The sequence below is a fragment of the Otolemur garnettii genome, unplaced genomic scaffold, assembly GCF_000181295.1.
Source record: "Otolemur garnettii isolate 467f Iridium unplaced genomic scaffold, OtoGar3 scaffold00008, whole genome shotgun sequence".
NCBI lineage: Eukaryota > Metazoa > Chordata > Mammalia > Primates > Galagidae > Otolemur > Otolemur garnettii.
This window is the reverse complement of record NW_003852403.1, coordinates 7,909,001-7,922,943: the sequence shown is the minus strand read 5'-3', so window position 1 is coordinate 7,922,943 and position 13,943 is coordinate 7,909,001. Positions and strand designations below refer to the sequence as shown.

At 47.0% G+C, this 13,943-nt stretch overlaps 1 protein-coding gene across 1 annotated transcript in view; it reads right to left on the bottom strand.

The window, feature by feature from the left end:
* Positions 1 to 13,943, bottom strand: part of DLG5 (discs large MAGUK scaffold protein 5) — a 150,445-nt gene that overhangs the window by 48,365 nt on the left and 88,137 nt on the right. Inside the window, exons 7-10 of the mRNA XM_003783744.3 lie at positions 13,262 to 13,574; positions 5,803 to 5,987; positions 4,062 to 4,187; positions 177 to 309 (exon numbers count right to left, since the gene is read on the bottom strand). Coding sequence (XP_003783792.2) covers positions 177 to 309; positions 4,062 to 4,187; positions 5,803 to 5,987; positions 13,262 to 13,574 — 757 coding nt within the window. The remainder of the gene's footprint in view (positions 1 to 176; positions 310 to 4,061; positions 4,188 to 5,802; positions 5,988 to 13,261; positions 13,575 to 13,943) is intronic.

Genomic DNA, 13,943 nt, shown 5'->3' with positions numbered 1-13,943 from the left:
GGGACTCTTCTGCTTGTCGAAAGAGAATGCTTAAGCCAAGGAGCTGGAGGTGCTGTGAGCTGTGACACCATAGCACTCTACCGAGGGCAATAAAGGGAGATTCTGTCTCTTAAAAGAAAAAAAAAAGGCTTCATGTCAAGGAGAGCAGGGTAGAAGATCTATCAAAGGCAGCTCACCGTCTCCCTTTCAAACTCTACAACTTCCGTTTCCCACTCCATGGAGTCCGTGTCAATGGCCGAGTCGTGGGAGCTGTGGGCCATCAGCTGCCGGAACCGTGCCTCCTTTTCCAGTTGTGACTCCATCTGCTCCCTGTGGACAGACAGCATCATGGCGATGGCCCTTTGGGGACCATACATCCTACTGAGAAGCACTGGAAACCAAGGCAGGCCATGCATGAAAGCTTAACTGGGCTCATTTACCCCTCATGCTTCATTCCAGCTTCCCAATAAACCCAGCGGGTTCAGGTCAAGGCTTCTTAGGTATCAGTCAGTTTTCACAGTGTTTTTTAAAAGAAGATAGAAATTCTCCCCAAATTTATATAGGGGTTTAACACAATTCAGATCAAAATGACAAGGCCAGGCACAGTGGCTCACACCTGAAATCCTAGCTTTTTGGAGGACTGAGGCAGGTAGATTGCTTGAGTTTAGGATTTGAGACCAGTCTGAGCACTGTTGTCAGTGTTAGCTATTTAATCAACATTTTTAAATGATTGATATTAAAATCAGCTATTTAATAATTTTTTTTTTAGTTTTCTCTTTGAAAAGTTATTGTTATTAAAAAGAAAAAGCTATACTTTTTACATTTTACATTCGCCTCTCAGAACATTTAATGATACCAGTTAATGATGTTATATAAAAAGCCCACCAGCTATTTGAAATGTCTGCAAATTTACCATATTCTGGTATTTAAGTGGTTTTAACTCTTTGGAAAAATTGGTGTAACATTTAAGTATTGAGACTTCAAATTCTCAGATGAGAATAAAAATTTAAATCAGGAGAAATTTAGCAAAAGTTCAAGGCTAAAAGGAAATACTAAAACAAAACCAAAAATATCATTAAAAATAGGATTCCTTCACCCCCAAGAATTAAGTAAAAAAAAATGCAATCAAACTCTTCCCCACTCCCCCATATTTTTCTTAGAAAAGCCACTCAGTCCTGAACATGGGGTCTCGTATACAAATACAGGTGGGCCTGATTTGCAGATCAACCTCCAGGATCTTACACTGGCTTCAGTTTCTTTAAAAGGAAGTGAGTCCCCATTCCTACTAAAAGAATGATTCCCCGTCTCTACTAAAAACAGAAAACTAACCAAGCATTATGGCGGGCACCTGTAGTCCCAGCTATTTGGGAGGTTGAGGCAAGAGTATTGCTGAAGCCCAGGACTTTAAGGTTGCTGTGAGCTATGATGCCACAGTACTTTAGCCTGGGCAAAAGAAAGAGACTCTGTCTCAAAAAAGAAAAAAAAAAGCCAACAAGATTTTTTGTAGATACAAAGACTATTCCAAAATTCATACAAAAAGAAATTAGCATAGCTGACATCATTCTGAAAATAAAACAAAGTGGGAGGAATTATTCCACCTAATTTACGACTTATGATACAGCTAACAGCAGTCAAGGCCATGTGGTACTTTCAGGGAGACAGAACATCATACTCGTGAGGCTGGCAACTGGACACCCATCAATAAATGAATCTCAACGTAAATCCCTTGTGTAAAAATTACCTCCATGTATTACAGATTTGTGTATAAAACATAAAACTATAAAACTTTTAGAAGGAAGATACATATATATATATATTTTTTTTAAATGTTTGCATCTGTTAGGTAAGATCCCTGCTGCAGTTGTGTCCCTCACCCAGGAGGTGTGCCAGATACCCCTACATTGTGCCCATTAGGTAAGAGTACACCAATCCCTCTTCATCCCCCCTCCCTTCTCCCCCTTAGGAAAACATTTTTTAAAAGCTTTGAACTCTATAGAGTTACGTGAGGAGTTCTTAGATATAACTTAATCCACTTAAAAATTTTTCAAATTTGATAAAATAGACTTCACCAAAATTAAGAACTTCAGGTCTGAGAAAGACTCAATAGAGAGAATGTTTAAAAAAAAAAAAATAAACTCGAAGAATTCAAACTCTGCCATGTCCTGCATGGCTTACATGTAACTCCCCTTTCTAAAATGTGGGCCCGGGCTGCCTTTCCAGTTCATGAACACTGCCACTGGGCTCCTGGCACTCTCCTGGTGCACTCCTGACCTACTTTTGTTTCCTGCTCAAGCAGACAAGCTCCCAGGGCCAAACCTTTGCCCGGGCTGTGCTGTCACTGGCCAGCTCTAGAATACTACTCAACCTCTAAGGCAAAGCTCTAAGGCCTCCTTCCTAGGCCTTACACTTCCCCACAGGCCAGTGCAGCCTGAAACTCTGCATTCAACCCTCACTGCACTCATCTCTCATCATCACTGGGGCGTGCTGTGACTTCCATAGACTAGAGGCTCCCTGGGTGGCAGCATGGACTCCTTCCACAGCATCTTGCCAGTTAGAGAACTTAGCAGAGAGGAAGTACATATGCAAACACAGTGAAAGGACAAACGAGTGGAATGAAGTTAAGATGCAAAACCTCCAAGGCTCAAGCCCCAGAGGTTCCAGACTTTCCCTTAAAAGGGATCCCTTGATTCCATCACTTGCTAGACACAAGGTGGATCCCTGAGGAGAGTCTGCCATTCTGCCTCTTAACTCTTAAGGTATTCCTTTGAGCACTCAAGCTCCAGAAGGTCTGAATTTTTATTTAATAAACAAAGTATTTATCTTGCTGGGAGTTTTAGTGAAGAAGGAGGAAGGGTAGCTATCACGCCCTTCTAGACGACATTGCTCAAGTGTATGAAGCTTGTGCAGTCACGTTCTCTCTCTCACACATACACACAGATGTTTCTCGCTGCTCCGTGAGAAGCATCTGTGGTTGTGTGTGTGTGTGTGTGTGTGTGAGAGAGAGAGAGAGAGAGAGAGAGAGAGGGATTGCCATTCTATCAGTTGAGGCAATATCACAGTGGATGGAGAGCCACTACTACCCAGCTAGAGTCTGGCTCTAGGTTATGGTTACTGAGTTCTGCCAATTTCTATTTTAGAACCCTGATCTTTATAATTTCAATTCACTACTAAAGGCCATCAAATGTTTAAATGACACCCTAGTGTTATAACCAAGAGAGGCTACCTGATACCCAAAACAGCCTTCCAAATTACAAGGTAACACAGACTGCCGGGTGGGAGTCACAACTGCCTTCAAAACACTGAAGAACAACCTGCCATTATTCTGTCCATTTCTGGATTTATCTCATCTCTTTGATGGACATACCCCTGATAGGTCTCTCTTGCTGTGCACCGTGAGCCCCATGAGGGCAGGCATTTGGTCTGCTTGTTCAGTATCATGTTCTGGGTGCCTCTGATGGAGGCCGGCCCAAACAGAATGGGTACTGGATAAATCATCCTTGAGTGGTGGCTCGGCGCCCATAGCTCAATAGTTATGGCACTAGCCACATACACCAGGGCTGGCTACAACAACAACGACAACAAAAAATAGTTGGGCATTGTGGCAGGCACCTGTAGTCCCAGCTACTTGGGAGGCTGAGGCAAAAGAATCCCTTGAGCCCAAGAGTTTGAAGTTGCTGTGAGCTGTGATGCCAGGGCACTCTACCCAGGGTGACATACTGAGACTCTGTCTCAAAAAAAAAAAAAAAGAAAGAAAGAAAGAAAGAAAAAGAAATTGTCCTTGAGTGGGTGAATGAATGAGACAGGGAATGAATGAATCGATAATACACACATGCCTGTCCCCAGATGGACTGCCTGGCAGCTTAGCACCTGGTGCCTGCCCTATCTCCATGGAGTCACCAAAGCCCATTATGTAAAAATTTCTGGTCTAAGAATTTCTAATTAGCTCAACATGGAGATGGCATTAGGACCCACTCTATAGACAGAATAAGGCAGCATGAAGGACAAGAGCCAGGTCTGCACACAGGAATAAGCCCCTGCCCAAGGCACTCAGGGCTCCCTGGCACACGCCCACCCAGGCCTACTTGAGCTCCTTAAGCTCCCGGCTGACTTCATTCTTCTGCTTGCGAGTGTCATCCAGGCTGCGCAGGGCCTCAGCCAGCTCGCTCACTGCCCGGTCCCGCTCCCGCCGCAGGTTATCGCACAGTGTCCTGGAGGGGTAGAGACCAGGGTAACCTCTAGGGGTGAGGCAGGAAGACAGGGGGCTCCTGGTCTGCATGGACAGCCTGGCAGCTCCCACACCCAAACACCTGCCAGTTCCCAACTCATCCAGATGCGCAGAAGGAACGCTCAGGCTCCTGCTCTGCACAGACAGCCTGGCAGCCCCCTTCCCAAAAACCTGCAGGTCCCCATCTCATGCAGATGCATAGAAGCAACGCTCAGGGGTTTAGGGGTGAGACCAGCCAGGCAAACACTGAGGACCCTGGAGACGTCACTGGGCAACAAGCTTCAGGTTCCCAAGCTCTAGCTGCATTCTCTGTGTCCCTGGGTGAAGGACCACCCTCTGTACATACTTCCTATTTTGAAGCCGGTCAAGGGCAGGAGAGATTTCCTGCACCTTTCACACATCTCATAACTACCCACAGGCAGGGCTTTCCTGAGCCATGCCTTCTCCCCACAATCAGGCTGGAGCCCCAGTCAGGCAGCAGCCAGTCCTCATGCATCTCTGCAGCCCTGAGCTCTGTGCAGTGCAAGGTCCACAACCGGTGAGATTCTGTAGAAGAGGACCTTGGAGGACGTGTGGACAGATGAGCTGGTAGCAGAAGGGCCTTGCTCTGTGATACCTTCAGAGTTAGATATACCCAGAGAGCTGGTCCCTACCTCTCCACAGCCCCAAACATCCCCTGCCACAATCAGAACCCAGCTCAAGCCTGCCCCTGGAGAGGCCATGTAATGAGTCAGAGCAGGAGCAGACAGAGGACCCAGCAAGCCTCTCCCTCCCCTGTACCAGGCATCAAGCCGCTCTCCACTGGCAGGGCCTCAATGCCCAACATTTGGCCACCCCTATTTCTTGATCAGCCCCCAGTGATGTTGGGCTCTTCCCTGAAGAGTCACAGGGATATTCCAGAAAGCCCTTAATGACCAAGTTATTATCCTGCCACCACTGCTCCAGCCTCTTCCAGCTCTGCCCCAGCCAAGGATAGTCACAGTGCCTGGCTTCCCCTGAAGGCCGACACGTGCCCTACATGTGACTCACCCACATCCCACCCTGAATAAACCACACAGGTCCCCTTCATCTGAAACACTTTCTCCCTTCTCCACCTGGAAACGCCCACTCATGCCTCTAGGCTCTCTGGGAGACCGCCCTACACCCCAGATGCCCTGAGTTCCCCAGCACAGCCCTGGTGAGGAAGCTGTAATTCACATTCATGCACCTTCTGCCCTGGCCAAGCTGCTGGACCCTAACTAGTATCTCATGCATTGGGGAGCCTCTCCCAAGGTTTCCCTGCTCAGGGATCTAAAACCCCAGCACACAGTAGGCACCAGGGAATACAGTGGAAACAAAGGATTTCTGGCTGGCCTTGCACCACTTCAAAGGGTCTCATCTAGACACTACACACACTTGGGACATCCAGGGCCAAGTCAAATGGGAAGAGCATATGGAAAACTCCAAAACTAGGGGGTGAGGGTAGGGCATCCTCTAGAGGTGAGAAGAACAGACTTGGGTCCCTCTCACCTTTTCTTGGACACATGGTAAATGATTCTAACCCTCCCAGCAGACCTTAGTGCAGCCTAGGGAGACTCAAGCCCCAGGGCACACCATACCGGATACTGTCACGCTCTGCCACGATTTTGTCTCGCTCTTGGAAGGCCCAGTCACGCCGGCACTTGGCCACATCCGCCTCCTGGAGGGCTTCCTTCAGCTCCTGGCACAGAGCCTTACACTGCTTTCGAAGGATTTCAACCTCCTTGTTGGCTCTCCCAGCATCCATTGTCACTGAGTCTTTGATCTGGTGAGGGTAAGGGGCAGGCAGGGGACAGGGGACAGGGTGGAGGGGATATGTCACTGAGCCTCTGAACCCGAAGCAACTCTCACCAGTGCAGGGTCATGCTGAAGCTCGAGGGAGCTGGGTAGAAGGAAGGGACATCCCGGCACCCCTCTGCACCCATATCTCTGGAGACCGCACCCCCACAGCCACCATCACAGTAAGGTCTCCCCATCTGTGTTTGTAATACCCATTTCATTATTCTGGCATACCAGCTTATTTTTAAAGATGAAACTGGTTCAGCACCTCTGGCTCAATGGTTAGGGTGCCAGCCACATGCCCTGGGGCTGGCAGGTTCAAACCAGGCCAAGGCCTGCTAAAACAACAATGACAACTATGTATGACAAAAAAATAGCCAGGCATGTGGCGGTCACCTGTAGTCCCAGCTACCTGGGAAGCTGAGGCAAGAGAATCACTTAAGCCCAAGAGTTTGAGGTTGTTGTGAGCTGTGACACCACGACCCTCCACCAACTGTGACGCAGTAAGGCTTTGTCTCAAAAAAAAAAAAGAAAAAAAGGTAAATAAAAATAAAGATGAAACTACACCAGTACCTTTGCAGGGGAAGTACTATACATCCCAGTTCACTTAAAAAGCTGAAATCTGAAGCATGTACATCTTGGCACCTTTCTAGAGAGTAAGATGCTCCACCAAAATTTCAAGTCAAACCCTTAGAAGCACTCCTGTGAAAAGTCCCCTGTGCCTCCATAATCCTCAGAAAACACAGAGACATGATGAATGACAAACCTCCTGCTCCAGTTGATGGCTTTCCAAATAAGTAAAACAGAAGTATGACAGCAGAGACACTGAAACTGATTCCCTGTCCTGGAACCCTACACCCACAGGGAGAAAACACAGGCAGACACGAGCGAAGAGCCATCTGCTTACACTCAGCTCCCTCTCCAGAGCACGGGAGATAGAAGCCTCCACAAAGACACCTTCAGTCAGATCCCAGGGTTGCCATGCAGGGAACGAGGCTGGGACACAGGAAAGCACCAGAGTCAGCTGGCAGCTACCCTCTACTCTCCATTATAGAGTCAGGAGGGATTGCACAAAAAAAAAAAAAATCGAGAGTGATACAGTGGGGAGCCTTGCCCAACCTTCATGTTTCCCAAGATCAATTCAAATCATTTTGGTTTCAATTTTTTTTCGTGCTTTTGCGTGTGGCATATCCTGTATCTGTTTGTTGCTTTCAAGTACATTTTTTAAAGTTTTAATTTAAAAAATTAAAAGAATTATTTGTATTAATTGACAAGAATGTTATAATAAATATATATCAATTAAAAAGAAAAAAATCTTATTTTTAAAATCATGCGGTTGGGCCGTGCCTGTGGCTCAAAGGAGTAGGGCATCGGCCCCATATGCCGGAGGTGGCAGGTTCAAACCCAACCCCGACCAAAAACTGCAAAAAAAAAATGTACGACTAGGCACGGTGGCTCACGTCTATAATCCTAGCACTCTGGGAGGATAAGGCAAGTGGACTGCCTGAGCTCAGGAGTTCAAGACCAGCCTGAACTAAGAGTGAGACTCCCGTCTCTACTAAATATAGAAAAACTAACCAGGCATTGTGGCAGGCACCTGTACTTCCAGCTACTCTGGAGGCTGAAGCAAGAGGATCACTTAAGCCCAAGAGTTTGAAGTTGCTGTCAGCTGTGAGGTGACGGCACTCCACCCTGGGCACAGAGTGAGATGAGTGAGACTTTGTCTCCAAAAATAAATTATATTCAATTCAACATTTTAATATATCTGAAACATGTTAATACATGTTTTTTCCCCTGAAAGGTTTTTTTGTTTTGCTCTGGATAACAATCTGAGCAGAGCCCCATAGGGGGTGATAGGACAAGAGGTTGGCATTGCCCAGCATGGCACCAAGGCACACATACCCTCCCACATGTCCCCTGCCTCCCTCGGGGTATCATTGTTGGGCTCCAAAATTAATTCACCCCCAAAACAATTTCCTTATGAGAAACACAAGAAGTACTATAGTTTTAGCAAGCAAGGAAGAAAGAAATGAGGTATTTTAAAAGAATGTGGGAGCCGAGAAGACCCAAGTGATTTTCCTCTCCAGTCCTAACCACACTGATTGGAAACCTCAGGATCTAGGGAGCGACTTCCCCATCGGGCTCACGATCCACCACTTCTTTCTCTCCACCATGCTGCCCTTAGCCCTAGATCGTAGTCTACAGAGGCACCACCCAAAGTCTCTTTCTGCTAGCCCTGGGTGGCTTTCATAAGACACTTGCCTGCCTGGCCCAGACATGAAGTTAGTGACAAAGGCCTATGGGATATCAACAAACCAGGGAGCCAATGCACACTCAAGAGTCCCACTGGGTATAGTGTCTGTGCTCTGAGAAGATGGCTCTCAGGTGCCGACACCTGTCACTTCCTGTCACTGGAGCAGCTGCCTCTGAGTTCTGGAGACACCATCCTACTGCCTTGCCTTGGCCTCTACCACACATTGCTTGGTCCAGCACAGCTGAGCTCAGCCCTTCAAGCAGGACTTGCAGCTGGACATGCCACTGCACTCGGGGTAGCAGGAAGGTGGGGGTGTGAGAAGTCACTGCTGGCCAGAGTGACGGTGCTGGGCCATCTATGGGACAGGGCTCAGTCAGCGGGGTCTGGGGGAGAGAGCCAGAACCTGGGAGAACCTCTGTGATAGGGCAGTGGCCCATAGCTTACTAGGGGTGCCCACCTGGGCCCCAGGTCATCCCTCTAAACACCTGAGAGCAATTAGCCTTCACTGGACAGGTCAGCTGAGAGTCACAGGCAAAAAGCAGGGCCTTGTGAGGGATGCTCCTAAGGACATGCCCACTCTGGGGGCTAAGGGAGTAGCATCAATCTGGCATCCCAAGTGAGGCAAAGACCCTGACAGGACCTCTGAACCTCCCAGGGCCACCACTTGCTCCCTGTTTCCTGAAACCACTCAGAAGTTCAAAGAAAGGGAAGAGGGCACTGAGAGGAAAAAGGGGAAATGGTCACTATTTTATTTTCTTTTCCTTTCCCTCTCTCCTTCCCCCATGCCCCACTGTGTCATTAACTGTCATTAATTTTCCTCATATCAAGTTGAATACACAGGATTCGTGCTTTTCCATTCCTGTGATGCTTCACTGAGAATAATGTGTTCTACCTCCATCCAGGTTAATACAAATGCAGCAAAATCTCCATTTTTTTTAATGGCTGAATGTATTTCATGGTATACATATACCACAGATTACCAATCCATTCCTGGGTTGAAGGGCATTGAGGCTGTTTCCACATTTTAGCGATTGTAAATTGAGCTGCAATAAACAGTCTGGTACAAGTGTCTTTATAATAAAAAGTTCTTTTTCCTTCTGGATAGATGCCCAGTAATGGGATTGCTGGATCAAACAGAGGTCTAGGTTGAGTTCTTTGAGGGTTCTCCATACTTCCTTCCAACAAGGTTGTATTAGTTTACAGTCCCACAAGCAGTGTAAAAGTGTTCCTTTCTCTCCACATCCATGCCAGTTTTGAGATTTTGTGATATTGGCCATTCTCGCTGGAGTTAGATGATATCTCAGGGTGATTTTAACTTGCACTTCTCTTTAGGGATGATGAGCATTTTTTCATATGTTTGCTAGCCATTCATCTGTCTTCTTTAAAGAAAGTTCTGTTCATCTCTCTTCTCCACTGATGTATGGGATAGTTGGTCTTTTTTCTTGTGGATTAAATAGTGACTAATTCTCACATAGATTGGATTTAATTTTGACCAGAGGACATTACTTGAACATTAATTTTTAATTCAACTTAAGATGTTTAGGATATTGCATCCTCATTATAAGTGAATTATGTTTATAATTTCCCCTTTATAATAATATTTTTTTCCAATTTTAATATCAGGTGTATCCAGATGAAGTAGAATGATTTTGAAGTATTTCTTCTTTTTCTATTGTCTATAAGATTTGGTATGATCTGTTTTTTGAAATTATCTTTTATTTTTATTTATAAATACTAGTTGTCTATTTTTTAAGACTTTGGAAAAAAAATAAGAAGTTAACTGATGACTCTATACTGAACCTCAGAGTGAAAGCATTCTATGATAGACATACTCTTATTTGACAATGTGAGTGTTACTTTTTTTGCATTATTATTGTTACTCAAGTAAAAAGGGGGGGAGGGGGGAGAGAAATGAAGAAAGAAGTATGGATAGAAGGAGGGAGAGCAGGACGACTTCAGAAACAAAAAGCCCATACCCTGGGTTAAGCCGAATAAAAACTGGTCAGCAACTGGGGAGCCAGGCTGGATCAGAGGCCCACCCCGGTTGAACTGACAGGCAGCAGCTGGACAGCATGTACTCAGTCCTCAGAACACTTTGAATCACAATGGCAGGGCCACAGGCCTGGCCTCCTCCTCTGGTGGGCAGTGGTCTTGTGCATAAGGCCAGACCAACTTAAGGAATTGAGGATTTCTGCTCTGGATGCTGCCAGGGAGGGGCAGGGATTTTCCTCTCTTGCCTGCTGACTCGGAATACAGCCTGGAAAAGATTCCTGCCTCAGCTGACAAGCAGACTTGATGTCTGGCCAATACCCCCTACAGAGGCTGGAACTGGGCTACATGCTGAAGGGCACGCCTGAGCACTCAGAGGGTGACCAGCTGCCGCTCAGACGTCAGGCATCAGCGTCTCGTCACTGGATGCCAGCACCACGGGGAACTTGGGTTCCTCACACTTCTCTGTTCCTTCCTCGTTTCTACAAAGAGTCTACAAAGTTAATCAAGCTTCAAAAATCGCTGCCCTATCCCAGGCTCATCTTTTCTGTGTGGGACATCCTGTGGCCTTTCAGGGTAGTTATCTACTCATCAGTCTTTTGCAAAATTTTCTTTTCTCATCACTGTGTTTTTCTTATTTGATACAGAGAATTATGTACTCAGACACCAGGATGTGAAAATAAGTGATGGCTTTCCTAGGACAATTACCAAGTTTTGGCAGATTATCTTTACTTACTTACTCAAAATTTCTCCCATAATGATTCTTTTCAAAAATTTCATCAGGGCCTGGGCATGGTGGCTCACGCCTGTAATCCTAGCACTCCGGGAGGCCAAAGTGGGTGACTGCTTGAGTTCAGGAGTTTGAAACCAGCCTGAACAAGAGTGAGACCCCATCTCTACTAAAAACAGAAAAAAAACAAGTAAGGTGTTATGGCAGGCACCTGTAGTCCCAGCTACTTGGGAAGCTGAGGCAAGAGGTTTGCTTGAACCCAAGAGTTTGAGGTTGCTGTGAGCTATCACACTACATCACTCTACCCAAAATGACAGAGTAAGAGTCTGTCTCAAAAAAGAAATAAAAAATGGCTCGGCACCCATAGCACAGTGGTTATGGTGTCAGCCACATACACCAAGGGTGATGGGTTTGAACCCAGCCCAGGTCAGCTAAACAACAATGACAACTGCAACAAACAAAATGGCCAGGCACTGTGGCAGGCGCCTATAGTCCCAGCTACTTGGGAGGCTCAAGAGATTCTCAGGAGTTTGAGGTTGCTGGGAGCTGTGACACCACAGCACTCTACCACGGGCAACATGCTAAGACTCTATCTCAAAAAAATAAATAAATAAATAAAAATTTAAAATGGCTCAACATCCATGCTTAGTGGTTAGGGTGCCAGCCACATACATCAGGGCTGGTGGGTTCAAAACGGGGCTGGGCCTGCTAAACAACAAAAATATCCAGGCATTGTGGCAAGCGCCTATAGTCCCAGCTACTAGGGAGGCTGAAGCAAGAGAATCACTTGAGCCCAAGAGTTAGAGGCTGCTGTGAGCTGTGACATAATAGCGCTCTACAGAGGGTGACAAAGTGAGACTCTGTATCAATTAAAAAATTTTTTCAATTAAAAAATGTCATCAGGGTCAATATTTCTCTTCACGTTGGCTCTCACATCAAGGGTCTGGAGAAGCCTTTGTCCTCTCTTTATGAAAATGGACGTTATTTAACCAACTTCTACCTAGGAGAAGTTGCATAGTGCCTGCTCTAATACTAATGGTGCAGTAAGACTCAGATGGGCCCAACAATAATCTCGAAAACAAAGACTCAAACCCTTCCTGGTTGGTGTGGACATCGTGCTAACCAAGCTCTCCCTTTGAGATCATTTGATCACCGCAAGCACCCTGTGAGGCAGACACTGTTATTTCCATTTTGCAGAGGAAGACACTGAGGCCCAAAGAGGAAAGAGGTCACCTGAGAAGGGCTCAGTCTCCCAAGGCCCATCCTGTGTCCCTTGCATTCCCCAAACCCCCCAGCACTGCCTGGGCATGAAGAGGAGTCACTGTTGTTTGAGAGTCAGCCTGCTGTGTGCCTGGCACAGCGCAATCCAGTTGCAGTAAGCTGATACACAGCATCCCTGCAGTTTGCCTGGCTTTCACTTCTCATAGACCACTTTGGAAACTCATTCTAATTGTCCTACACAGAAAAGCAACAGAATAGAGACATGTGAACAAAGAACTATTTTCACGGGGAAAAAAATCTTCTGCGATGAAGTCAAAGGCCCTAGTCAGAGCCACAACACCAAATGAGAGGACAGGAAAGGACCCTCCATGAACCTGTGTGAGTTCGCAGAACATACCTGGATGTGGGGAGAGGAGCATCAGTGAAGAGGGGGAAGTGACCAGGTAGGAAGGATGTAGAGAATCCACACTGAGCCCCAGAAGTTGAGCTAAGTGACCCAATCCCGGTGCTACTGAACAGCTTAAAGCCCCCTGCCCTGGAGGCACTCACAGGGAACAAGACTTTAGGAGAAAAACATCTTCCCAGCAGAAGCCCAGGACATCCCCTTGAAGAGCAGACTTGGCCAGATGCACATAGCTGGAAGAAAAGAGCCCCTCTCTTCTTTCAGACTCATGAGGCCTAACATGGCTGTGGTTCTGGGAACTTGGCCTTGGGATCTTACTTCATAATGAGCAAGTCCTTGACCTATCGCTGACTTTCTGCTTGAGACTGATTGATCTGCAGTTACTCAACTGCATGACAGTGTCTGTGCATGTGATCTGACTCCTTCTGGTCTATGAGCTCCAGCTTGTAAGGACTATAGCTGGACTCCCCCTTTCCCTTGTTCCCTACTGGTCAGACAAGAGCTGAGCGCTGGGCATGAAGCACTCAGGAGTTACCAGGGTCATGCCTGATAACCCAGCCAGCACTTAGGCCTCAAACAAGAAACCCTTTGCTGCCATTTGGGACTTCTAATCTAGATGTGTGCACTCCGCAGCCCCACCACCCTGGCCGCCCAGCCACCTACCTGCCGCAGCGCCTCCATCTCCTTGTTGGCTGCCTTCTTTTCAGATGTGCTGCTCTTGAGCTTGGACTCAGCCAACTCCACCTCAGTCTGTAGCTTGTCCAGCTCAGAGATGACCTGGTCGCGCTCGCTCATGATGAGCTTGTACTCGCTGTACACGGCGTCCCGCTCCTCCCGGTACTTCTCTGACTCCTTCGCTGTCTTCACCTGTGTGGTTCTCAGCTCTGTCAGCTCTGACTGCAGTAGCTCCATCTCCCACTGCAGGTCCTTGTTCTGGGCTGTGGCCTTGTTAAGCTCGTGGTGGATTGCCTCGAACCTGGGGGGAAAGGCGGTGGGACGTGAGAGGGGCGGGGGCCCTGCCTCGTCAGCTGTCAGCCACTCCACCGCCTCCTGCCAGCTCCACTGTGCTGGACAGTCAAGCATGAAGTTTCGAGTGAGGTCATTCTTTGCACCCCCAAGAGAGAAAAGTCACAGAGTACCAGTGCTCCCAGACCCGGAATTTTTCTCAGCCTTTTAAAAATGCCAGAAGTTGAGGACTTCATGCCCTCTGCTCCACTAGAAATAACAGCACATTTCTCCCACAGTCAAGCCACATTTAAAATAATACTAATAAAATCCAATGCCAGGATCACAGAATATGAGAGATAAAAGTGACCTTAATGATCACTGAGTCTGACTGCCTCAT